General features: G+C 47.8%; 1 protein-coding gene across 8 annotated transcripts in view; it reads left to right on the top strand.

Annotated features, from left to right (window-relative positions):
* The window catches only part of CUX1 (cut like homeobox 1), a 463,251-nt gene that overhangs the window by 243,044 nt on the left and 192,707 nt on the right, over positions 1-27,500 (top strand). For all 8 annotated transcript variants that reach the window (XM_035280564.3, XM_035280554.3, XM_035280546.3 and 5 more), the window contains exon 4: positions 7,681-7,759. In XM_035280564.3, coding sequence (XP_035136455.2) covers positions 7,681-7,759 — 79 coding nt within the window. The remainder of the gene's footprint in view (positions 1-7,680; positions 7,760-27,500) is intronic.

The following is a 27,500-nucleotide window of genomic DNA, read 5'->3' as shown; positions in this document are numbered from 1 at the left end:
CCCAGGTCGGAAACAGAGCATGTCAAAACTCCCGTGCTGATCAGTAGTGGGATCGCACCCGTGAATAGCCACTGCGCTCCAGCCTGGGCAGCATAGCGAGACCCTGTCTCTATTTTTAAAAAACTATTTTTAAAAAGAGAAAACAAACAAAAAAAAAAACCTCAACCTTATGAAAGTGGTGTTGAAAAGATAACCGTGGAATCCAGTGGAAGCCATTAACAGGTACGTGCAGGTCACTGCAGGAAGACAGCTGGAGAGTGCTGTGGGGTGTGTACAGTGGAGAAAGACGCCTCCCAGGAGCTGCTGCCAGCCAGGTGGCTGTCATTATCTCACAGCACACAAAACACATGCTTACTACACAGAGAACTCTTTACATATTAAGCATTTTCTCTTTTTTTGAGACAGAGTCTCAGTCTGTCGCCCAGGCTGGAGTGCAGTGGCTTTATCTCAGCTCACTGCAACCTCCGCCCCCCAGGCCCAGGATTCTCATGCCTCAGCCTTCCAGGAAGCTGGGATTACAGGCATCTACCACCACACCTGGCTGATTTTTGTATTTTTAGAGAGACAGGGTTTTACCATGTTGGCCAGGCTGGTCTTGTACTCCGGACCTCAGGTGATCCAACCACCTTGGCCTCCCAAAGTGCTGGGATTACAGGCATGAGCCACTGTGCCTTTAATCATGAGTCAAGAACTCTTTACATATTAAGCACTTTCATAAAGATTTGAACCTGGATTCTTGAACCCTTGGGTCACCTCTGCAGCCCATGTGGTTGGCCATTGAGGAAGACATTAAAAGCATGTTAAGGACCCACTGTGTCACCGTGGTCAGGCGGAAAGGCAGGTGATGCTACAGCTCAGTTTTCCAGGAATTCAGGATCCCTGAGTCATGCAGCCTTATCTGTCATCCTAGAACTCCAGGACAGCCCCAGGTGGTGTGGGAGTGGCGGCGGCTGGGAGACGGATCTGCCCTGAGCCCGGGGATCAGGGTAGCATTCCTGGGAGGCGCCTCCCAGGCGGAGGGGAAATTGCTCATGTGTTCAGGGAACAGGGAGTGACTGGGTGTGGCAAGAGGTGAGCCTGAAAAGGAGGCTGGGCCCTCAGAGCAGGACAGGTTTTACCCAAGTCCACAGGCCAGTGTCTGACCTTCTTCATATCCGCCCCAGGTTAGCTGCTTCTCCGTGGTTTTGTGTTTGTGTGAGAGTGTATGGGAGATGGGGCTTTGCTATGTTGCCCAGGTTGGTCTTGAACTCCTGGGCTCAAGCGATCCTCCCACCTTGGCCTCCCAAAGTGCTGGGATTACAGGCAGGAGCCACTGTGCCCGGCCCTAAATGGTTTTGAGGGCGTGGTACCTACCTCAAGCTAACGTGCATGCCTGAGGGAGCTGGAACCCCAGCGTGGGATCCTCTCTTCAGCAGTCCTTGCCTTAAGACCTTGACATAGACATTTGCTCATTCACAGAGCACTCCCCTCTTAGAGGGAGCCGCGTTACCAAGCCTGGTCTGGCACCGCCAAGGCATGCAATGGGCGGGCTGGGCTCCCTGCATGCAGGCGGGTGGATCTGGGGTATGACCATGAGCAGGACACTGTCCCTTCCTGCCTCCCTGGCACGGGTGCTCTTCCTGGCCGGTAGCCTTGTGGACATTTAGGGGAGGCTATTCTGTGTGTCAGAGGCACTCTGATGTGTCCAGTACAGCGGCCCTCCCCAGGGTAGGTCAGTGACTCGCCCAGCCCCAGGAGGTGGCTGCTGTCTCCTCGTGCATATGAGGCAAGGCTGACATTCAAAGTCCTGGTTCCCTCCCTCCCGACTTAGAACACGGCCAGCCCCAGGATGACAGGCCCAACTGGAGGTCTGGAGGAAGTGGCGTGTGCACTGGGTCTCAGCATAGGTAACTTTTGAGTGGTTGGGCTTTTTTCTGTTTTCCTTTGTTTTGAGATGGAACCTCACTCTGTCGCCCAGGCTGGAAGCAGTGGTGCAATCTCAGCTCACTGCAGCCTCCGCCCGGGTCCAAGTGATTCTCCTGCCTCAGCTTCTGGAGTAGATGGGATTACAGGCCGCACCACCAGGCCCAGCTAATTTTTCTTTTTCGTTCTTTCTTTCTTTTTTTAAATCAGAACTCTTGAGCCACTGGCTAATTTTTCTGTAGTTAGTAGAGACAGGATTTTACCATGTTGGTCAGGCTGGTCTCGAACTCCTCACCTCATGATCCACCTGCCTCGGCCCCCCCAAAGTGCTGGGATTACAGGCATGAGCCACCGCACCTGGCCCAATTCTTATTATTTTTTATTAAGACAGGGTCTTGCTCTGTCATCCAGGCTGGAGTACAGTGGCTCAATGATAGCTCACTCCAGCCTTGGACCCCTGGGCTCAAGTGATCCTTCCACCTCAGCCTCTGAGTAGCTGGGACTACAGGCATGCACCACTATGCCTAGCTAATTGATTTGTTTGTAGAGATGGGGTCTCGCTGTGCTGCCCAGGCTGACCTTTAACTCCTGCCTGCGTTTCCTCAAGTGTTGGGATTACAGGCGTGAGCAACCTCACTCAGCCTCGAAGCCCATTCTTGTCTTAGCCAGTGGCCACATAAGTCAGAACAGCGAAGGAGCATACAAAGTATCCAAATTCCCAGAATCCACAAATTCTTCCAGAAGTGTTTGGAAATCTTACATGGGGCTGAGGGGACTTAATCATTGAGAAGAGGATCTTTTAAGTCATCCCTTTTCAGAAACCTCATGGTCCATTTGCATGGTGAATAATTAAACTCACTGGCCTGACTGTGTTCCTCTGGACTGGGCTGGAGTTTCCCTGTGTTAGTGGAAGAGGGCATGGGGAGAGGACTGGGAACCGTGGTCCCTGTGGTGCGGCTCTGATGCGTGGAGGAACCCTAGGGTTTTGGTTTTTATGCCAGTTTACATAAAACAACATGGATACACGTGGAGTGGTTTTTTTTGTTGTTGGTTTTTTTTTTTTTTTTTTTTTTTGTCTTTTTGAGACAGACAGTTTCGCTCTGTTGCCAGGCTGGAGGGCAGTGGCATGATCTCGGCTCACTGCAACCTTTGCCTCCTGGGTTGAAGCGATTCCCCTAGCCTCCCAAGTAGCTGGCATTACAGGCACGAACCCAGCTAATTTTTATATTTTTCTAGAGATGGGGTTTCACCATGTTGGCCAGGCTGGTCTTGAACTTCTGACCTTGTAATCCACAGGCCTCAGCCTCCCAACGTGATGGGATTACAGGTGTGAGCCACTATGCCTGGCTCGATGGAGTGGTTTTAAGGAGCTGAGGGTTTAATTGGCAAGAAAGGAAAGAGAAGGCAGAAGGCAGAGGCTCCCCCGTACAGAGACAGAGGGAGGGGGGCTCCACATCTGAAAGAGGAGATCCCCAAGTGGATTGGAAGGCAGCCAGGTATATATAGAGGCCGGAGGAGGCGGTGTCTGAATTTCATAGGGCTTAGGGGATTGGTTTGACCAGGTGTTATTTATGTAGCCCACACAAAAAACTGGCGCTCCCACCCTCGGCTTTTAATATGCAAATGCAGCACATCCTAATGTTGTACACATGTGGATATATGTGGGGGCAGCCACGTTGCCAGGGACGTGCAGGGGCAAGAGCAAGGGGACAGTGGTCAGAATCGCCATGTGGGGTGGACCCAGTTTTTATCGGCTGGTATTTGCATATCAAGGTTGTTGACTGGGCTTTAAGAGCCAGGCTTTACAAGAAATGCTGTTGGAGCAGCTTTAAAAGAAACGAAAACTTTTCCTCCTTATCTGCCTAAAAGAATTTCTTAGTAACTCATGCCACACCTATATCACTTTCGCAGCACTGCTGGAACCAAGTGCCACTCACCAAGTGGCTTAAACATCAGAAGTTTATTCTCTCGAGTTTCGGGAGGGCAGAAGTCCAAGATCCTCGTGTCCACGGGGCTGGCTCCTTCTGAGGGATGTAGGGGAGAATCTGCTATGTCCCTGTCCCAGATTCTGGTGGCTTCCTGATCATCTTCATCTTATGGATCATCAGCCCAGTCTCTCCTTCATCTCCCTGTGACATCCCGCCTGTCTTCGTGTCTGTCTGTGTGTCCAGGCGTCTCCTTCTTATCGGAACCTGTTGGACGAGGGCCGACGCTAGTGACTTTTCCTTATCTTGATCACCTTGCAAAGACCCTAGCTCCAAATAAGGTCACTTTCACAGGTATTGGGGGGTCAGGACTTCATCATATCTTGGGAGATACGGTTCAACCCGTTACAGCCCCAAAGTGTGCCGTGTGAATTACCAAACCCCACGTCCCTGGGAATAACTGAGTCAGGAGGACAGAGTTCAGGGTCCTTCCAGATCCCGGCCCTTGCCTGTGGGAGACACAGCCACCCGTCACCGGAATCCCTGGGAAGGGAGGGGCCCTCCAGGGCAGATCCTAAGTCTGCCCAGCTTTCTGGACAGACTTGCCTCTCTTAGAAGAGCCCCCAGAAAGTGTTCCAATTCATCTGGAGAAGTAACTCCAAATCCATTTCTTACTCCAGAGACATATAACCAAATACTGTGTGGGCTTAGGTACAATTGAAACAATGCCATTTCGACATTTCCCAAAATTTGTAATAGATATTGAGAAAGATACATGATATGACAGTGAAAGAAATCACGGCACACAATCTTACATACAGGTTGATTTCAAAGACGTGCATACACGTGTTTTAAACAACTTGATTGAGATATAATTCACATAACATATAATTCACCCATTTAAAGTCTACAGTCCATTGACTTTTAGGATATTCACAAAGTTGTACAGCTGTCACCACAGACCATAGTAAAACTTTTTTTTTTTTAATTTATTTTTTCTTTTTATAGAGACGGGCTTTCACCATGTTGGCCAGGTGGGTCTTGAACTCCTGACCTCATGATCCACCTGCCTCAGCCTCCCAAAGTGCAGGGATTACAGGCATGCGCCACCATGCCCGGCCCTTTTTTTTTGAGATGGAGTTTCGCTCTTGTTGCCCCAGGCTGGAGTGCAATGGTACGATCTCCACTTACTGCAGCCTCCACCTCCCAAATTCAAGCGATTCTCCTGCCTCAGCCTCCCCACTAGCTGGGATTACAGGCATGCGCCACCATGCCCGGATAATTTTGTATTTTTAGTAGAGACAGGGTTTCTCCATGTTGGTCAGGCTGGTCTTGAATTCTCGACCTCAGGTGATCCACCCACCTCGTCTCCCAATGTGCTGGGATTACAGGCGTGAGCCACGGTGCCTGGCTGTAAAGCGTTTTTATCACCCCAAAAGCAAATCCCACTCTCTTCAGTTGGCATCCACCAGCCCCTCCTCCCCACCCACCCCCAGTCCGAGGCCACTCTAATGTATGATGCGTCTCTCTCTTGTTTGCTGGTATGTCAGCATTTCATGCAACTTTTCTTTTTTTTTTTTTTGAGACAGAGTCTCACTCTGTTGCCCAGGCTGGAGTGCAGTGGCGTGATGTTGGCTCACTGCAACCTCCGCCTCCCGGGTTCAAGCAGTTCTCCTGTCTCAGCCTCCTGAGTAGCTGGGATCACAGGCGCATGCCACCACACATCCAGCTAATTTTTGCATTTTTAGTAGACTTGGGGTTTCACCATGTTGGCAGGCTGGTCTCGAACTCCTGACCTTGTGATCTATCCGCCTCGGCCTCCCAAAGTGCTGGGATTACATGCGTGAGCCACCACACCTGGCCCAGAATCACAGCCTTATCTTATTGGGTTGTGGTGGAGGTGGGGGCCACAGAGCGGGTGGTGGTGGAATGTGTCTGAGCTCCAAACAGTGGACTTCAAATTGGAATCCTGGTGCACAGCTTGTTACAAGCTGGAAATGCTTGCACTGCCCTCATCTGCTATGCGTTTGCTTTTCTAGACGCAGCTCCCACTAGCCCTCATCCCCAGTCCTGAGCGTCCCACATCCTTAGTCAGGGGACCTCTCTCAGCCCTTAAACTGCCAGGTGGCTCAGGTGAGAGGCCCTGTAATTAAACCACATCCTTTGCCTCTTAAAAATAACATTGGAGACAGCATAGTTGGAGGAGGGGACAGAAGGAATATGTAATTTGGCGTCCTTTGCCTGAGCCAGTATGAAAGCGGTGCATGTGCGGTCTTGCGTGCTTCGGCTGCAAAGCGTGATCTGTTGTCTCAGCAAGTGTGTAGGTAAGCTAAATATTCTAACAAGTTGGTCCAACCATGTCAGGCTCTTTGCATGTGCGTCCGGCATAGTTGATGAATAGACGTCCACGTGGAGGAAACTGGCTCAGCTAGTCAGTTCACAAAACAAACCAACCCTGGCCACCGTCGCAAAACCTCACCAGTTGCCTAATCTGGAATCCTGGGCACCATCCTCGGTTCGCCTTGTGCTTCTGGGCCTCACGTCAACTGTGCGTGCTGCCGACCTCTCCAGCACCTCCGCCTCCTCCTCAACACCCGCAGCCACTGCCCAGAGCATCTCCCTTGGATGAGAGCGATGGCGTCTGAGCGGTCTCTTCCTCCCTGCCTCCTCCTGTGTTCCTTCCACCCTGACTGCTGCCCAGGTGATAAGGGTCACCCAGTACCACATGCCTTTGTGCCCCTCATGATCTAACCCCACTTGCTTGTCCAGCTGTGTCACCCACAGCTCCCGCATATGTATCTGCATTCCCACCCTGCAGACTCTCACAGGTCCCCATGCCCCATGGTGTGTTGTAGCCTTGTTGGTGGGCTCTGAATCTGGACTTCAGGAATGGAGCACAAGCTGACATGTGAATAAGTGTCTTAAAACAGAGAACATGCAGGCCGGGCACAGGGGCTCATACCTATAATCCCAGCACTTTGGGAGGCTGAGGCAGGTGGATTACCTGAGGTCAGGAGTTCAAGACCAGCCTGGCCAACATTGTGAAACCTCATCTCTACTAAAAATACAAAAATTAGCCATGCGTGATTACACATGGCAGGCACCTGCAATCCCAGATACTCAGGAGGCAGACATTCCAGCTATTCCAGCTATCTCTTGAACCTGGGAGGCAGAGGTTACAGTGAGCTGACATCATGCCAGTGCCCTCTAGCCTGGGCGACAGAGTGAGACCCCCGTCTCCAAAAAATAAAAAAAGAATGTTATGAAATTCTTTCCTCAGGCATTTGAATGTGTTTTTTGTTTACATGCAATGTCTTACCCATCCACCTGGGTGAAATGCTTTGTAAGACTCTGCTCCAAGGTCACAACTTTCCTTCCTGAGGTTCCCTTTCCCCTGTCCCCAAGGATTTAATTAATTGTTAATTACATACCTGTTTCCCTCCTAGACCCTGAGCTCCTGGGAGTAGGAACTGTCTCTTCCTGCCCACCCCTGACCCTCAGCAGTGTCTAGCACATGGCTAGCCCTTAGTCAGTGCTTGCAGAAGGAAAAAGACCAGGAAGGGCACGCCAGACCATTCTTCTCTATGAAAGACCCACCCAGTGTTCCCTGCTGTATAGTGAATAGCTCTGTACTCCCAGATCTCTGCTCCTCCGCCGTTTACCTTCACAAACTGGGCCCTCTTGTGTTTGCAAGGATTTCCTCAAGAGGTTGAAGCCCAGTTGTCCAACGTGTACTCGGACGAATCAGACTTCTCCTCGATACAGGAATTCACTAGATGCGTACTGCTTTGTAAATCACCTCTTGGCAGATGCTGAGCTCTGTTTTTCTTTTCTTTCTCTCCTTCCCCTTCAGATTGATGCACTGAGTAAGAGAAGCAAGGAAGCCGAAGCAGCTTTCCTGAATGTCTACAAGAGATTGATTGACGTCCCAGGTAAGCCCTGGCGCTGATGGCCCACCCGTGGGGGGCTTTGTGTCTGGTGAGTTGGTGGGTTTGGGGCTCATTTTTATTGGCTTTCCTGAGGAAAATAAATAATACCATTAGTCGCAGCTTCCCCCAGGAAACCAGGGAGTGCCTCACACGTGAATCCTCCAAGAGCCAGTCTTTGGATATGGAAGGAAATTTGATGCACTTGTTGAAGGACTCATGTAATCTCTAGGGGACGATTTCATAAAAGCAGGGACCCACATCTCTGGGGCTACCGCATAAAACGCTGCACATACCACAGAGGAGATACAGATCCAATGTGTGTGCGCTGGGCAGAAGTCTCTTGTACTGTCCATTGCCACCTTCGGGACTTTACCCTTGGTAGGACTTGGCCCTACCAAGACACCTGGAGTGTCCACTCCCCCTGCCAGGTCATCCAAGATCAGTGGCCCCGGACAAGTCCTTCACTTAAGGGTTATGGGCAGAGGGCAACTTATAACAGCTATAACCAAGTATTTCAGTTGTTACTTTTATTTTTTTTTCTAAGTTTACTTATTCATTCATTTTTGAGACAGGGTCTCACTCTATCGCCTAGGCTGGAGTGCAGTGGTGCAATCTCCACTCATGGCAACCTGCACCTCCCAGGCTCAAGCGATCCTCCCACATCAACCTCCCAGGTAGCTGGGAGGTGCATGCCACCACACTCAGCTAATTTTTGTACAGATGAGGTCTCACTGTGTTGCCCAGGCCTGTCTCCAACTCCTGGGCTCAAGCGGTCCTCCCACGTCAGCCTCCTAAAGTGCCGTGGGATTATAGGTAGGAGACACTTACACCACCTTTAATCTTTTAAAGGGATTGAAGAATTAAAATTTCAATAATGTTTATGAGGCATTCTGAGAGATGATGGCTTCTGATTCTCTATTCTGGAAAAGTGAAAATGCATGTTTCAAGTGCCTTGAGCTCTCTGGTCCTATGTGTGGGTCCTCAATTGCCTTAGAATCTCGAGTAAAGTGATGGGTATAACTATGTGGGGCCCAGCTCAGCCCTAGGGAGGTGCTGATCAGAAAATTAGGAAAGTCATTTGATGTTTTTTCCACCAAGCAAGGAATTCAAATTACCACCACCCTCCCCTCCCACCAATTACAGTTGTGTGCTCGCCCTTGTTAGCAATTCTCTGAATATCATTGACGTCATCAGAGCTACAGTAACAGAGCGAGGCAGACACAGGTCTCCTTCGTACCTGTACTTGGGTTCTGATTCAGGTCCACCATGGGCTTTGCTGTCCCCTCTTGGAACTGGGATTAAAAGCGGTCCCACCGGGATGACAGAAAGCAGTTGGGACAGGGAGTGGGGGGATCCAGATTCTCCTTCCCTGGACTTGTTAAGAGTTCTTGATGACATTCCTTTTCTCCTCTGGACTTCAGTGCCGTCATCTGTAAAAGGAAACAGATGGAACAGCGTTGGGGAACAGCCTAACCATAGAGAATGGTTTGCTTTGTTCTCAACTTTTACCGTCTTGGGAGCTTATCTAATTATTAGTTCCAGATTCTAGCCTTTGGTTTTCTGTGGGAGTTTGTATCTGACTAGGAGTTCCCTGAAGAATCTGACCGAGCCTCATGAGGAAGCTCCTTCACAGTAAAATGGATCAGAGAGTTACTGCTGGAGGGTGTCCAGGTTCTTAGTGTTGTGAACAATGAATTGGACAAAACAAGGAAAGAATGAAGCGACGAAAGCAGAGATGACTGAAAATGAAAGTACACTCCACAGGTTGGGAGTGGGCTGAGCACCTGCTCAAGGGCACAGATACAGAATCTTGTCACCCCCTAGAGGTTTCCCATTGGCCAATTGGTGTTTACCCCATGTAAATGAAGTAGTGGCCTCCAATCAGTCCGATTGGTTGTAGAAAGCAACCAACCAGAGGCTGAAGGGAAGTTACAAAGGTCACAGTGCTAGCAAACATCTTGATTGGTTGTGGAAAGTAACCAATCAAAGGCTAAAGTTAAGTCACAAAGTTGCACTTCTGTGCAAATGAAACTTGGCTCTGCAGTCAGTCTGATTGGTTGCAGCCAATCAGAGACTGAAGTTACAAAGTTACCCTCCTATGCCAACATCTGATTAGTTGTAGAAAGCAACCAATCAGAGGTACTTTCAATTTCCCATCTGTAGGGCCGAAAAGGGTGGGGGTTTGCAAAGGAAGTAGCCACTGGTCCTTTTGTTACTTAGGCGTGGAAAGTGGGGTTTTTCTTTCGATTTACTTCAAGGAAGTCAGGGTGAATTGGCCTTCGGTTTTCTGCCTGCACACCCTGTTCTCCTGCCTCAAGAGCACACTGACCCTGAGGCATCAGCAGCCTGGTGGGTATCCCTGGCATTTTCTTGTGCGTAAGGTAGTGGCTGAGAATTTTCTGTCTGGACTATGTCATGTCCATACTGACGCAGGCATAAAGAATTTACAGAAAAAGCGTGACCTGGGCTTTGAGAAATCTTATTTGTGTTGCGAAAGAGTTCATTCTTTAACTTTTTGTTGCTTCCTCGGGCTCAGGAAGGTTCTGCTCCAGCCTATTTCCGGAAGTTCTTGCTACCACTTCTGGGAGCAGGATCCCAAAAGTGAGTGTTTTCCAGTTGAGAACTTTGTCCAGTTGGTGACTCAGTCAATAGAATACTGACCCACTTCATTTTTGCCAGAGACCCAAAGACTCTTTAGCAGCTGTTTTCAAAATAATCTGTCATCTTTTTTCTTTTTCTTGCTGTCACACAGGCTGGAGTACAGTGGCGCAATCTCTCCTCACTACAGCATCCACCTCCCAGGTTCAAGAGGTTCTCCTGCCTCAGCCTCCCACATAGCAGGGATTACAGGTGCCTGCCACCACACCCAGCTAACTTTTGTATTTTAGAGAGTTGGGATTTCACCACGTTGGCCAGATAGGTCTAAACGCCTGACCTCAAGTGATCTACCCGCCTTGGCCTCCAAACTGCTGGGATTACAGTCAGGAGCCACCATGCCTGGCCTCACTGCTGTTTTCTAAATAACCTGTAATCTCTTTTCAAAAAGTGGAATTTGCACGTCGGTTTTTCCCCAGTGAAATTTTTCAACTGGGCAGCCACTTTAAAATGTTGCTTAGGTTTCTTTCTCTGCAGTTATTTTCTGTGTTAATTTCCCAGAGAAAAAGAAGAGACCATTCTTCTCATCAGCGTTCCTCTTTATCTGAGTGGACCTTGTCCATGTACGTGTACAGATTTTATAGAATTTTGATCATAGCATGTGTATATATTCCTATTCTGCCTTTCTTGCTTAATATTATGATTCTTATTACCCTAAGCATTTTCCTATATTGGTGGTATTCTTCACAGTTTTTATTTCTGGCCAGGGAATTGGAAGTGGGCAGTTTAAACTGATGAATAGTGGGAGTAAAGAATGTTTGATATTTACTGTAATACCAAAAGTCAATCAAAATACATCTGCATTCCACGTAGATAACTTTCACCCACCGCCTGCCAGGTATTTCTTATAAATGCTGTGATCTGCCAGCTCTAAGTTACTTGTAAAGCAGGAACGGAGCTCGGAGCACGCTCCCTGTGTTTGGAAGTCTGGTTATTGCTCAGAGGCAGTCATTCTGTGTCTGAGGCTTACAGGAAGGGCCCAGTCAATGGCGATGATGCATTTACTGATAGTCACTCCGTTGTGGGGAGTCAGGGTGCCTTAACTGTCTGCACACTTCAGGCCATAGTCCAGTGGAATCCAGAAACATTTGTAGGATGTGGTAAATTCTGCCAGTTGAAAGATACAGCAACTCACTGTCACAGAAAAAGGGAGGCAGCCCTTGGGAATAATGCAACAGGCATTTCAGCTATGTGCCACACAGCCCCACTCCTGGAGCACAGGGAAAGCTGCCAAGCTGGCCCCAGGAACAGTGGAGCCAGAGTCCCACCCAGCCTGAGAGTGACAGACCCTTGACTGAACCAGCTCCCACCGCTGCCCCTTCCTGAAGTTTTATTTATGTGTGTGTTTCCTTGTTGCTTATCTCTGGGTCTCATTAGAGTGACAGCTCCGTGAGGACAGGGCTTTGCCTTGTGGCTCTCTGCCCAGCACCTGGCACGCAACAGGTGGGAAGTGGTGAATGACTGAAGGAGTCAGTTGACCCAAATCCCCAACACTCCCCAAATCCTCAGCCCCAGGGTTCACTAGCGGTTGCACTGGTGACTCTTAGAGCTTTGTCCCAGGTCCAGGGCTCACTCCTGAGTGCCAACCTGCATATCCAAGTGTCACCTGGACTTTCCCGATAGGATGGCGTGGCGGGCACCCTACCCCCACCCAATGTGTCCGGCAGAAGCTGTCTTCTTCCTGCATTTCCTTTTGGCAGACGGCATCACCTCCCACCTTGCTGCTCGTGTTCAGATCTTTTTGTTTTTCTTGAGATGGGGGTCTCAATTTGTTGCCCAGGCAGGAGTGCAGTGGTGCAATCTCAGTACACTGCAACCTCCACCTCCTGGGTTCAAGGAATTCTCCTACCTCAACCTCTCAAGGAGCTGGGATTACAGGCTTGCACCACCATGCCCGGCTAATTTTTGTATTTTTGATAGAGATGGGTTTTCATCATCTTGGCCAGGCTGGTCTCGAACTCCTGACCTCAGATGATCTGCCCACCTCAGCCTCCCAAAATGCTGGAATTACAGGCACGAACCACCCCGCCTGGCCTATGTTCTGAGCATTTTGTCACCAACTCTGGCCATCTGACCCCTCGGATGTGTCTCTATTCCAGCCACTTCCCTCCGCCCCATCTCCTGCCCTACACTCTGCAGTTCATGTTGATGTGAGTCTAAGCACTTGCAGGGCGGCCAGACTCTTCCTGGCTAATCTCCACTGGCCCCTCTGGGTGAACCGCTGAGATGTCACTTCCTGACAGAAAGGCCTTTCCAGCCGGTTTAGGGGACCCTTCCCGTGCACACACACCGTGCCCTGGGACCCTACCCTTCGCTCTCTCATAATTCCTTGGTAACTGTTTGGCAGAGACTGCTTCAGTGCAGTTTTGTCCCTAATTACTTCCTTTGTGTCTACCCCAGTGCCTGCCATGTGGCAGAAACTCCATAAATGTTTGCTAAACAAACGCAGGAATGAATGAATCAAATTATTTCTTCAAAACGCTTTCTGAGTGTTTTTTCTGGACTCAGGCTCTAACTTTTCCCACTGAGCCACCCTCCCGAGGTTGAAGCTTCCCAGCGAGGGCGAGCACTGTGGAGCACTAAGACAAGTCAATGGCAGAACAGAATGTATCTTTTATTGAGTTGTAGCAGTTTAATGGCTCTCCGAATGCTCATTTTACTTTGGCGTCACTCTATGAAGATTTACATGCCTGCATAGACATTTATACAGCACTTAGCATTTGGGGTTGCCCAAACCAGCACACACGCTTCTGAGACCTTCGGCTCTGGGGCCGGCCCTTGGCAGCTGGGATCTGTGTTTGGTTTACCAGATGTCACACTGGCACTCCAAGCCCAGCCCCTAGGGTAGGATCTCCCTTCACCTCAGCTCATCCCACATCATCACCCAGCACCCAGGGTAGGGTCTCCTTCCACCCCCGCTCTTCCCCCACCACCCCACCCACCCACTTCTCCTTCAGTGTTCTGGCCCCTCCCTCTTCTTCATCTTCCACCTTCTGAAATCTCCTTCATATTAAAGACACCAAGGCCAGATGCAGCGGCTCACCCCTGTAACCCCAGCACTTTGGGAGGCCAAGACGGGCAGATCACCTGAAGTCAGGAGTTTGAAACTAGCCTGACCAACATGAGGAAACCCCATCTCTACTAAAAAAAAAAATACAAAAATTAGCCTGGCATGGTGGCGGGGACCTGTAATCCCAACTACTTGGGAGGCTGAGGCAGGACAATCGCTTGAACCCAGGAGGTAGAGGTGGCAGCGAGCCAAGATGTCCAGCCTGGGTGACAGAGCAAGACTCTGTCTAAAAAAATAAATAAATAAAATTTAAAAAATAATAAAGACACCAAATAAGCATTTAGCAGTATAGTAGCATTGAACCCTCATGGTCTGATGCACCCTCTGAGAAGGTTCGATGGTTCAGACCTTGATGTTTCTGTTCTTTTCATTTGCCACCAGATCACTTCTCATGCCTTAGTCAGTTTCATGAGTATTATCAGACTCTCATCTCCCTGGATATTACTCAAGTCAGTGCCTGAGACCCCAGCACCCCTCATCCTCCCACCATACCCCCAGGGCGTCAGGAACAGGCTGAGCCCCAGGAATACAACAGCCAGATCCATTCCTGCCCTTAGAATATAGAGCCTGGTGGGAATAATATGGGCATTAAAAAGTAATTGTGACCAGGTGCAGTGGCTCACGCCTGTAATCCCAGCACTTTGGGAGACTGAGGCGGCTGAATTACTTGAGCCCAGGGGTTCAAGACCAGCCTGGGCAACATGGCAAAACCAACTCTACAAAACATACAAAAATTAGCTATGCATGGTAGCGTATGCCTGTGGTCCCAGCTGCTCAGAAAGCCTCGGTGGGAGGATCACCTGAGCCCAGGAGGTTAAGTCTGCAGTGAGCCAAGATCATGCCGCTGTACTTCAGCTGGGGTGAGAGAGTGGGATCCTGTCTCCAAAAAAAAAAAAAAGAGAGGAAAACATTATTGCATAAATAACTGAATTTTAGGTGCAATAAACAAAGCCCACCAGGCCAATGAGAGTATAGAATAAGGTGAATCAAGCAGGAGCACAGGCAGCTGAGGTGTCCCACTGAGGCCAGGCGAAGCCACACCAGGCAGTTTTCTGACCAGAGAAAACAGCAGCAGGGAGGAGCTGGGACGGGAGGCAGACCAGCAGATGGGGAGAATGTCGGGTCAACAGAGGTTAGTGAGCAGAAGAGAAGGACCCAGGAGCAACCAAGCCCTGTAGCAGCCAGATGGAGGCACTGCAGTAGTCAGAGGGGCTGTGAATAATGACTCCGGGAGGCCGGGTGCAGTGGCTCACTCCTGTAATCACAGTTCTTTGAGAGGTGGAGGCAGGAGTATTTGAGGCCAGGAGTTCAAGACCAGCCTGGGCAACATAGAAAGACCCCTATCTCTTTAAAAATAAATAAATAAATAAATAAATAAGTAAAATATGCAGCTTCTGTCTCTAGTTCGAGACCAGCCTTGGCAACATAGCAAGACCCCTATCTCTTAAAAAAAAAGCTAAACAAGTAAAATAGGCAGCCTCTGTCCCTTACTGTAGTAAAACAAGAAATAAATGTCTTTCTCTCAGATAGCTGGGAATATTCTGGAATGACCGCTTCTAACAGGCTCTTGCATAGCTGGAATTTTACTGAGTTCTGAGCAAAATTATGACAGTCTGCATAATCCATCAGTAATTAACCTTGCGTGGGTGACTTGCTCTTGCTTCTTGATACTTTTTTTTTTTTTTTTTTACAATGAGCATGTATTTATTTCTGCAATGGCAGGGAGCATAAATTAGTAAAATATTCAACTTGCAATTTTAGTTTCTGAATAGGCCTTATTAATGTACTACGGATAAGAACTTAGCCAAGTAGCTGTAGGATGCTTGTAAGTATAAAGCACAACCGTGACTTTTCTGTTCCAGAAACGTCTTAGTAACCATTTTGGAGTTTTCTGTTTTTTATTTTTTAGCAACGGGGTCTCTGTCGCCCAACCTGGAGTGCTCTGGTACAAACACAGCTCACTTAACAGCCACGTGGCTCAAGCGATCCTCCCGCCTCAGCCTCCTGAGTCGTGGAGGCTACAAGCACACGCTGCTACACGCGGCTAATTTTTAAACTTTTCTGTAGAGATGGGGACTCACTATGTGGCCCAGGCTGGTCTCAAATTCCTAGGCTAAAGCAGTTCTCCTGCCTCAGCCTCCCAAAGTGCTGGGATTATACAGGCATGAGCCACTGCACCCAGCCCAGTAACGGTGTATTTTAAAGAGTTCCTAGGTAGAAGAAAGACTAAGCACTACAGAACTTCTCTGCTTTGGTTGCGAAGTTCCTTGGAAGCATCTCTTCCCAGTTGTCCTTGCCTCTGTCTGTGACCCTGCTATCAGAACCGCATTTTACTGCTTGCTAAGATGCAGCTCAGTTCCTGCAGACACAAACCCTTCAAACATAAAGGCAGTGCCTGGAAGGGTTTATTTTAAGATTTAAATCTTAGGAAGCACATTACCAGTGATATAAAATATTCATTGACTCATGAAACACTGCAAGAAGTCGCTGTTTCGTGACTGACTTGCCTCCCTTTATTTCCATAGGTTAACTGGCCTGCCTTTGTCAAAAGTAGATGTAGGTTTTTCGGAAGTCCTAAGAGAACTGGCTGGAAAGAGTGCATTTGTAGGCCATTCCGTTTTCAGAGGCTGCTCCCAAATGCCCGTGATCCGAGGTCCAACCCCCACCCCCCACCCCGCCCGCCCAGGGGAGGTTTCATTTTGGATGTAGGAAAACCATCTCTCCTGGTGACTATCCTCGTCGGCCTAGCATCTGAGAATCTCGAAATAAAGTGGAATGTCATCATTTTTGAGAACTGCTTTTTAATGCTCCTCCAGGAGAATAAAATAGCAGTCTGGTTCCTGGTGCCTGTTACTTTCAAGTGAGGACACATTACAGGTTAAAATTAGAAAACACTGTTCTTTTATGCTTCTTTCTCCGCTGCCTGCCCCTCACTCAAGGATCTCATATTAAGACTCCTGGAAAAAAAAGCGACAAAATCAGCTGGACGAGGTGGCTCACGCCTGTAATGCCAAGCCTTTGGGAAGCCAAGGCGGTCGGATCACCTGAGGTCAGGAGTTCAAGACCAGCCTGACCAACATGGTGAAACCCTGTCTCTACTAAAAATAGAAAAATCAGCTGGGCATGGCGGCGCACACCTATAATCTCAGCTACTCCTGAGGCTGAGGCGCGAGCATCTCTTGAACCTGGGAGGCGGAGGTTACAGTGTGCCGAGATTCTGCCACTGCACTCCAGCCTGGGCGAGAAGCTGTCTCAAAAAAATAAAAAGGCGGGGGGACAAAATCTTATGATTTCCTTAGAAATAGCCCCTGGTTTTCCTGCCGAGATGTTCATGGGTGCCCCACTTGGTAGCCTTCTCAAAGGCGACAGAAATGTGGCCGTTGCAGCCTGATTCTGGAAGGTGACTCCAGTCCACGTATTCCAGGTCTCCTGTTGTTGGCAAACAAGACCTGGTACCCAGGGCCCCTCTAGAGAGCTCCCTGTGACTTCAGTTGTGGGAGACACGCAGGAGGATCCCCTTACAAATCCTGTTTGCCTTCATAAAACATTTTCATTCATGTGCTTACAAAGCAATCACAAGCCCCAAACAAAACAGGACAGAAAGCGGAACTGGGTCTGGAAGAACAGAGCCCCGTGGGTGGCAAATAATGCGCTGACTCCTGCCCGAGCCACAGGCCCTGGCCCCAAGCTGGTCCTGAAGCACCCTCGGAGGACGAGGCTGTCTGCTCTGTCCCAGTTATACTCAGGCCCGGCATCAGGGGAATTGGAAAGCAGGCATGGAAGCAGCGTCCCCACCTTCCTCAGGCAGGTGAACAAACCTGGAGCCCAGTCCGCCCCTCCGTGTAGGACACTGTATGTTTGCAGGCTGAGGAATGGGCCACCAGTATTCTAAAGGCAGGCAGGCATAAGATGGGCGTCGGGCCCGTCGCTGCCAGCTTTTGCCAGCTGCCATCATTCCCAAGGCTTTTCCTTCTCCATCCATCCTTCCCCCGTCCCTCGACACAGCAGTAAGCATGAGAGCTCCTTGGATGTGACTTGGGGACTCCTCCTCGGTGTGCTTGCATGGGGAGTGGAGAGGTGCGTCGTTGGTGCCCCGCTTGGCCGTGACCGGGGTGGTCCTGGCACGCCGGGTATCTAGACAGCTTTTCATCAGTCGCTCATCAGCATGCTAATTGCTGTATGACTAATTATGCCCTGAATTCCAGTTGATTTTCTTAATGAGACAGCTGGGTTAATTATGTAATCGTATGATTACATTAGCCTAGAGTGCCCTGGCGAAAAGGAGCGTCTGCAGTGCTGTGATGTCATCGAGGGGATGGTGCTCACAAGGGGGACATTCACCCCTCAGGCTGGTGGCAGGGGATGGCCCCCGTCGCCGGCAGAGCACACTCTGCAAACACAGGCTTCGAATCTATTAAGATTGGCCTTTTCAACCCTCACAACCTGCAGGAAAGCAGTTAAGTAGCAGCGTCCTCGCCACCCTGCCCTCTCTCCAGGCCTGCCGCTGAATCCAAACCCCACCTGCAGGGCTCTGCAGCTCTTCTGAGATCCAGCCATGTGTCCTTGCTTCTCACGGGACCTCTCTACACCAAGGCTGTTGGGCTCTGTCAGGGCATGCGGGCACTTCCTTTGCAGGGGTCCACAGAACTCAAAGCAGACTGTTTGCATTAAAGTCCCAGAGGGACTTAGTTTACGATAACATAGAAACGAGCCCTAGATTGCCCCTGACCTTATATCCCACCACGCACCCCAGATACGCTATCTTACTCCTCCTTTCTGCCCTGATCTCTAACACACTTCATATTTGCTAAGAAAATACGGGCCCGGTACCTTTGGTTTCTGGCCACTTGGCTAGTCCCCATCACAGCAGAAGTCCCCCGGGAGGTGACTGCCCGCTATATCCACTTCTTTACCTGTTGACACTCTTCCTCCTCACACTTTTGTGGCCTTCTCCTCTTCCTCTGCTAGGGCTCTAAGTGTTGGAGTGTGTCAGGACGTTATTCTTAGCCTTTTCCTTCTCATTTACATTCTCTCCCTAGGTGACTGCTAATGCTCCACATGACCACAAGAGAATGATCGGTTCCCCTGACCCCGCGCTCCCAAGACAGTCAGTGGCATTCACGCAGGCCCTGTGGCCATGATGTGGCTTGGCTCTGTGTCCCCACCCAAATCTCACCTCGAATGATAATCCCCGGGTGTCGAGGGAGGGAGGGAGGTGATTGGATGATGGGGGCAGTTCCCCCCAGGCTGATCTCATGATAGTGACTTCTCACGAGATCCGAGATCTGATGGTTTGTTGTTGTTGTTGTTGTTTGAGATGGAGACTTGCTCTGTTGCCCAGGCTGGAGTGCAGTGGCGCGATCTTGGCTCACTGCAACCTCCACCTCCCAGCTTCGAGCGATTCTCCTGCCTCAGCCTCCAAAGTAGCTGGGATTACAGGCGCCTGCCACCACACCCAGCTAATTTTTGTATTTTTATAGAGACAGGGTTTCACCATCTTGGCCAGGCTGGTCTTGAACTCCTGACCTCATGATCCACCCGCCTCAGCCTCCCAAAGTGCTGGGATTACGGGTGTGAGCCACCGCGCCCGGCCGATCCGATGGTTTTTTTAAGTGTTTGGAAGTTCCACCTTTGCTCTTCTCTGTCCTGCCGCCTTGTGAAGAAGGTGCTTGCTTCTTCCCCTTCCGCCATGATTGTAAGTTTCCTGAAGCCTCCCCAGCCATGCGGAACTGTGAGTCTAGTAAACCTCTTTTCTTTATACATGACCCAGTCTCAGGTATTTCATTTTTGCTTTTTTTGAGACAGAGTCTCGCTGTCATCCAAGCTGGAGTGCAGTGGCATAATCTTGGCTCGCTGCAATCCCCTCCTCAATAGAGTCAACTTTACTGACGTGTGTAAATACATACAGTTTACCAGGCGCGGTGCTCACGCCTGCAATCCCAGCACATTGAGAGGCCAAGGCGGGCAGATCACTTGAGGTCAGGAGTTTCAGACCAGCCTGGCCAACATGGCGAAACCCCGTCTCTACTAAAAATACAAAAATTAGCCAGGCATGGTGGTGCGTGCCTGTAATCCCAGCTACTCAGGAGGCTGAGACAGGAGAATCGCTTGAACCCAGGAGGCGGAGGTTGTAGTGAGCCGAGATCGTGCCATTGCACTTAAGAGTGAGACTCTGTCTAAAAATAAATACATACGTAGCAATGAAATGCACTCGTTTCAAATGCACATTTCAGGGTGCAGTGTCATAGCATGGCCACCTTCACAATCAAGATGCAGATCATTTCTGTCACCTCAGAAGTCCCCTTATGACCCCAGTACCTAGCAAGTCCTGATGTGCTCTCTCACTGTCTAGTAGATTTGTTACTTCTGCGGCTGTGTAAAAGTGGAGTCCCTTGGTCTGTGCTCCTACGTGTGGCCTCCTTGACTTAGCACAGTGTTCTGGGAATCATCTACGTTTCTGATATCATTTGTCCTTTCCTTTTTATTGATGAATGATATTCCACTGTGTGGATATTTACCAATTTGTTTACCCAGTGGGTGTGTTGACTGATGGACATTTGGTTGTTTGTGGCTCTTATGAGTCGATCTATAAACATTCATGGAGAGTTGTTACATAGGCATGTTTTCACTTCTCTTAGGCACCTTCCCAGGATGGGGGTCGGGGTACCTGTACATTTTACCGGATAAGAAATGCCAAGCTGCTCTTCAAAGTAGTCAGATCATTTTTTTATTAATTTTTTTCACTTTCTTTTCCTCAGGGGAGTAGTTATCGTTGTGTTACTATATCCGCCCCCCCCTAAGAAATCAAGAGTTCCGGTTGCTCCATGCCCTCTCTTTCATTGAGTGTGGTCTAATTTTAGACATTACTAGTCAATGTGTAATGTATTTCATTATGATTTTATTTTACATTTTCCTGACGACTAATGATGCCGAATATTTTTCATGTGCATTTTTGCTTCCATGGATTTTTATTTATAAAGTGTTTCAATTTTTGGCACATTTTAATTTTGGTGACAGGGGCTTCCTCTGTTGCCCAAGCTGGAATGTAGTGAGGCAGTCATAGCTCACTGTAGCCTCAACCTCCCAGGCTCAAGCAGTCCTCCCACCTCAGCCTCTCGAGTAGCTGGGACTACGGGCACATGCCACCAAATCCGACTTTTTTTTTTTTTTTTTTTTGCTAGAGATGAGGTCTAGCTGTGTTGCCCAGGCTGGTCTCAAACTCCTAGGCTCAAGCAGTCCCCCCCACTTTGGCCTCATGAAGTGCTGGGATGCTAGGCGTGAGCCACTGCGCCTGGCTTCTATATATGTTTTTAGATGCAGGTTGTCAGTTTTTACAAAGGTGCTTTCTGTGATTTTGATTAAGATTTCACTGTATCTGTAGATCAATTTGAGGACAGTTGACAACACTGTTTGTTTATTCTTCTGATCTAAACATATATTTAGTTAGTTCATCTTTAATTTCTCTGAGCATTATTTTACTGTTTTGATGTATATGTTTGGCACAGATTATCTTTAGTTTATTTCTAGGTTTAAGTCATGTTTTTGAATGTTAAAGGGTATTTTCTTTTTAAAAAAATTTTTAATCTTTTTATTTTATTGTTATTATTTTTTAGTCTCTGTTGCCGAAGCTGGAGTGTAGTGGTCCCATCTCAGCTCACTGCAACCTCTGCCTCCCAGGATCAAGTGATTCTCCTGCCTCAGCCTCCCAAGTAGCTAGGATTACACGTGCCTGCCACCACACCTGGCTAATGTTTGTATTTTTAGTGGAGACAGGATTCCACCATGTTGGCCAGGCTGGTCTCAAACTCCTGACCTCAAGTGATCTGCCCGCCTCAGCCTCCCAAAGTGTTAGGATTACAGGTGTGAGATTAAAGTGCATTTTCTTTGTAAATTTATTTTCCAGTTGTTTGTTGCTTTTATGTAGAAATATAGTGAATTTCATATAATAACATTTTATATAATTTTTATATTTTAACAAATAATAAAATATGTCAATATGTTTTATAAAATAATAATATAATCTAGGCGACCTTTTAATGCTCACCTATGACCTCTAGAAGTGTTTTTGAAGTTTCGTTGATTTGTCCATATGCCCTTGAAGACAATGTAGACTTTGTAGATGTTGGATTCAATGTTCTATAACCTCAGCTAGGTCAAGTTGGGTGATAGTTTTGTCTGTATTTCCTATATCCATATTGATTTCCAATCTATAATACTATATTTTTTTCTTGCCTTTTTTTTTTTTTTTGGCACTTGCTATATATAATGTTGAATAGGGGTGGAGAAAGCAGACATCCTTGCATTCAACCCAACATTAGGGAAAATCATTCAGACTTTAATCATTAAGTATGATATTATCTGTAGACGTTTTTGTAGATAGCATTTATGAGATGGAAATTCTCTCCTATTCCTAGTTTGCGAAGAAATGTTGTCATACGTGATATTACATTTTCTCAGATTCTGTTTGGCATCTGTCGAGATGGTCATATGATTATTCTCCTTTATTCCCTTAACACGGTAAAGTGATTTGATTCTCAGATGTTAAACCAATCTTGCATTCCTAGGATAAATCTCACTTAGCTATGCATTTTATGCATAGTATTCATTTCATAATATATTTTGTGCATTTTTAAATTAGCTGGATTCAGTTTGCTACTGTTTTACTAAGTACTTTTACCTTTAAATTTATGAGGAATGATATGGTTTGGCTGTGTCCCCATCCCTATCTCGAACTGTAGTTTCCATAAAACCCACATGTGGGAGGGACCAGTGGGAGGTAATGGAATCACGGGGGTGGTTACCCCTGCTGTTCTTGGGATAGTGAGTGAGAGTTCTCACAAGATTTGATGGTTTTATAAGGAGCTTTTCCCCCATTGCTCGGCCCTTCTTCCTGCCTCCCTGTGCCCAAGGACATGTTTACTTTCCTTTCTGCCATGATTGTAAGTTTCCTGAGGCCTCCCCCAGCCATGCTAAACTGTGAGCCAATTAAACCTCTTTCCTTTATAAATTACCCAGTCTAGGGTATGTCTTTGTTATCGCTATGAGAGCAGACTAATACAGAAATACAGAACTGTAGTTGTCTGGTTTTCTCCGTTGAATGTCTGTATCGGGTTTTTACTTTAAGGTAGCACTGGTCCTGTAAAATAAGTTTGGAAAGTGTTCCCTTTTTCCTCTGTTTGCTGAAAGAGTTTGTATAAGATTGCAGTTATTTCTTCCTAAAACTTAATTCACCAGTGATGCCATGCAGGCGTGGAATTTTCTTTACGGCAGGTTTTTAAATTACAAATTAACTTCTTTAACAGATACAAGGCTATGAAGATTTTTTTTTCGAGACGGAGTTTCATTCTTGTTACCCAGGCTGGAGTGCAATGGCACGATCTCGGCTCACCGCAACCTCTGCCTCCCGGGTTCAAGCGATTCTCCTTCCTCAGCCTCCTGAGTAACTGGGATTACAGGCATGTGCCACCACGCCTGGCTAATTTTGTATTTTTAGTAGAGGCAGGGTGTCTCCATGCTGGTCAGGCTGGTCTCAAACTCCCGACCTCAGGTAGCTGCCGGTATCCTCAAGTGGTGGGATTATAGGCGTGAGCCACCACACCTGGCCCTGGTTCTGTTTTTATGAGCTGATTTTCGCCCCCATGATCCTGCTGCTTTGCATGTCTAGTAATTTTCTATTGAATTGTAGACATGAGGATTGTTAACTGGATTTTGCTGTCTTATTTAAGTGCTGAAGTTTGGGCAGGCAGTTAAGTTACTTGGAGAAGCTCAACCATTCTGAGGCTTGTTTGTAGCTTTTTGGAGTAGATGTGGACAAGCCTTCAAGATTAGTTTAGCCCTCCATTCAGGTGTGACCTTTACCCTTCAACAGGTCCTTGCTCTTCAACAAGGGTGTCCTGTCTGTCTGGAGGCAGTCTGAAAGCCCTCCAGCCCTCGACCTGTGTGGGGTTTTCAACTCAGACCTTCCTTTCTGTCCCTGCCTGGCCTTGTGAGTTTCACCCTGTGCTTAGGCACCTTAGCTCTTGGCAACAGACTTCCTCTCTGCGGATTTCTGTAGCTCTTTCTTGGTATATGTCCCTCCTTTTCAGTCCCTCTGCCTTGCAAATTCCAGTTGCCACCACCACCCAGTCTTCCAAATGCTGTCCTTCAATGGACAGGGAGACTATCATACTGCTTGGGGTTTTCTTCCTGCCAGGAGGGGCAACATGGGGCTCATCTCATTTGCTTTCCTTCCTTCAGGAAGTCTTGTTCCGCCAGTTGTCCAGTGTCTGTGAATAGTCGTTCCACTGACTTTGCCCGGTTTTCTAGTTGTCTATGACCAGAGGGCAAGTTGAGTGTCAGTAGATCTGTCCTGGCCAGAAGCAAAGACTCCCAAGTTCTGTTAATTTTGATTCTCGGTTTTCTTGGCTTGTTATAAATGGCTGGAAAAAAATAACTCACAAAGATACATAGATTCAAACCAAAGAAACACATTATCAGCTATCTTTACAAAAATAGGATTCATAGTTATGAAATCTAGGTATAGGTGTAGTATCTTTTATCAAAAATGCTTGGGATCAGAGTGTTTGGGATTTTGGATTTTTGAATTAGGGATACTCAGCTTGTACTAATTATGAGAAGGTATTTGTTGAAACTCAGCTAGTCTATTTTCATTTTTCTCGGTGTGTGGTTTTTTTTTTTTTTTTTTTGCTAACTTTTCAGAAGATTTTGCATTTCGTATATTAATTAAATGATTTGAAACTTCTTGGGCCGGCACGGTGGCTCACGCCTGTAATCCCAGCACTTTGGGAGGCTGAGGCGGGTAGATCACGAGGTCAAGAGATCGAGACTATCCTGGTCAACATGGTGAAACCCCGTCTCTACTAAAAATACAAAAAAGTAGCTGGGCATGGTGGTGCCTGCCTGTAATCCCAGCTACTCAGGAGGCTGAGGCGGAAGAATTGCCTGACCCTGGGAGGTGGAGTTTGCGGTGAGCCGAGATTGCGCCATCGCACTCCAGCCTGGGTAACAAGAGTGAAACTCCATCTCAAAAAAAAAAAAAAGAGAGAAAAAAGAAACTTCTTTTGGTAAATGTTTACTCCCATTTGAGTTGGTAGATAATAGTAGATAGTATTTATTTAGTGTTAACTCGGTATGTCACAATTTACTTTTTTTTTTTTTTTTTTTTTGAGACGGAGTTTCGCTCTTGTTACCCACACTGGAGTGCAATGGCGCGATCTCGGCTCACCGCAACCTCCGCCTCCTGGGTTCAGGCAATTCTCCTGCCTCAGCCTCCTGAGTAGCTGGGATTACAGGCACGTGCCACCATGCCCAGCTAATTTTTTTTGTATTTTTAGTAGACACGGGATTTCACCATGTTGACCAGGATGGTCTGGATCTCTTGACCTCGAGATCCACCCGCCTCGGCCTCCCAAAGTGCTGGGATTACAGGCTTGAGCCACTGCGCCCGGCCCACAATTTTCTTATTAATCCTTACAACAGCACCGTGACATGGGCACAGTTACTATGCCCAATTTATAGGTGAAGAAACTAAGGCACAGAGGGGTTAAGTAACTTGTCCAAGGTTGCACAGCCAGCAAATGAGAGGGAGATTCGAACACACGCAGTCTGGCTCATACTGCAAACCGTTACCCTACACTCCCTCTTGTATGATATAAGGCATTGAGCCATTTTTGTAGAAGGTGCTATCTTTGCCCATGGGTAGATAGATGAAGGGAGTATTTCCATATGTTCACTTTTAGAATGCTGTCACTGTAGCATGAAGTAGCTATTTTGCTCAACAAGTATTAAAGCACCACATTGATTGCAACAACTTAGAGTATGCGTTTATTTTTTCAAAAATATCTGTTAAGCAGCATATTACTAATACGATAGCCATTTGCCACCACAAAACGGGGCAGGTAGTTTGGATCACTTAGCTTTTCTTTTTTCCTCCTGTGTTGAGGACAGGGTCTCACTCTGCTGCCAAGGCTGGAATGCAGTGGCATGATCACAGTTGACTGCAGCCTCTAACTCCTGGGCTCGAGTGATCTTCCCAGCTCAGTCTCCCTAGTAGCTGGGACTGTACAGGTGTGTTCCACCACACCCAGCTAATTTTTTATTTTTTATCTTTAGAGATGGGGTCTTGCTATACTGCCCTGGCTGGTCTTGAACTTCTGGCCTCGAGTGATCCTCCCACCTCAGCCTCCCAGAGTACTGGGATTATAGGTACACACCACTCCACCTGGCCAGGATCGCTTAGCTTTTTTAAAGAAAATTGTAGAGTTTATCTTTAAGCTTAAAACTCTTACATAATTTTGCCAAGAGAAAACCAACAAACCATTTTGTGGTTGAAGTACTATAGTTTTTTTGTTTTGTTTTGTTTTTTGAAATGGAATCTTGCTTTGCCACCCAGGCCGGAGTGCAGTAGTGTGATAACAGCTCACTGCAACCTCTGCCTCCCAGGCTCAAGCAATTCTTCTGCCTCCGCCTCCCAAAAAGCTGGGACTATTGGTGTGCACCACCACAACCAGCTAATTTTTTTTTTTTTTTTTTTTTTTTTTAGCAAAACCACGATCAGGATAATTTTTGTATTTTTTATGGAGACAGAGTTTAGCTTTATTGGCCAGGCTGGGCTCAAACTCCTGACCTCAGATGATCTGCTTGCTTTGGCCTCCCAAAAGGCTGGGATTACAGGCATGAGCCGTAGCGTCTATTCCTGGCCACTTCTTGACTGGAGTGGAATTGCATCCAAATTCTGACTGTTAGCTTATTTTAGAAATTGTACTTTCAGCTCTACCATTCAGTTTGCTTCTTCTTTATATCTTCTATTTCTCTCCTCGTTGCACTTCTGTTTTTCTTAAAATCCTTGTGTGCAGTTCCCTCTCCCTGATTTCTTTTCTCTTCCTGTCTCCCTCTCCTTCCCTGTGACCACCCTGGCTTCTCACTATACCTTGACTAGGTCCTATGCACACCTACCACAGGGCCTTTCGCTGGTTGCTGCCTCTGCCTGGGGTGAATCCTTGCAGTGCCTCCCATTACCATCCAGATCTCCATCCCCACTCACTTCTTCAGAGAGGCCTTCCCTGTCCCCTTGTCTCTAGGACCCATTCCCCTTGCTCCCTGTGCCTCTCCTCTCCATGCTTGGAAGTGCAAATGTTCCTCACTCACAGTAGGGCTGTGCCCCAATCAACCTATCACAAGTTGAAAATATGAGTCAAAAATATATTTAATACCCCTAACCTACCAAGCATCGTAAGTTGAAAATATCATGAGCCAAAAATGCATTTAGGCTGGGCGTGGTGGCTCATGCCTGTAATCTCAGCACTTTGGGAGGCTGAGGCAGACAGATTGCTTGAGGACGGGCGTTCAAGACCAGCCTGGGCAATGGGGTGAAACCCCATCTGAACTAAAAATACAAAAATTAGCTGGGCATGGTGGTGTGCACCTGTAATCACAGCTGCTCGGGAGGCTGAGGCAGGAGAATCGCATGAATCCAGGAGGTGGAGGTTGCAGTGAGCTGAGATCGCGCCACTTTACTCCATCCTGGGCAACAGAGTGAGACTCCATCTCAAAAAGAAAGGGAAAAAAAAAGAAAAGGCCAAGCATGGTGGCTCACACCTGTAATCCCAGCACCTTGGGACTTAGGGAGGCTGAGGCAGGCAGATCACCTGAGGTCCGGAGTTTGAGATCCAGCCTGACTAACATGGAGAATCCCCGTCTCTCCTAAAAATACAAAATTAGCCAGGCATAGTGCTGCATGCCTATAATCCCAGCTACTCAGTTGGCTGAGGCAGGTTGAACCCAGGAGGCCGAGGTTGTGGTGAGCTGAGATGGTACTATTGCACTCCAGCCTGGGCAACAAAAGCGAAACTTCGTCTCAAAAAAAAAAAAAGCATGTAATACCCCTAATCTGCTGAGCACCATTGCTTAGCCCCCCTGACCTTTAACATGCTCAGAACACTTCCTTTAGTCCACAGCTGGGCAAAACCACCTAACACCAAGCCTGTATTAGAATAAAGTGTTAAATATCTGATGTAATTT

The sequence above is a fragment of the Callithrix jacchus genome, chromosome 2 (assembly GCF_049354715.1).
Source record: "Callithrix jacchus isolate 240 chromosome 2, calJac240_pri, whole genome shotgun sequence".
Lineage (NCBI taxonomy): Eukaryota > Metazoa > Chordata > Mammalia > Primates > Cebidae > Callithrix > Callithrix jacchus.
Note: the sequence above shows the minus strand (reverse complement) of the source record. Positions and strands in the feature narration are given on the sequence as shown.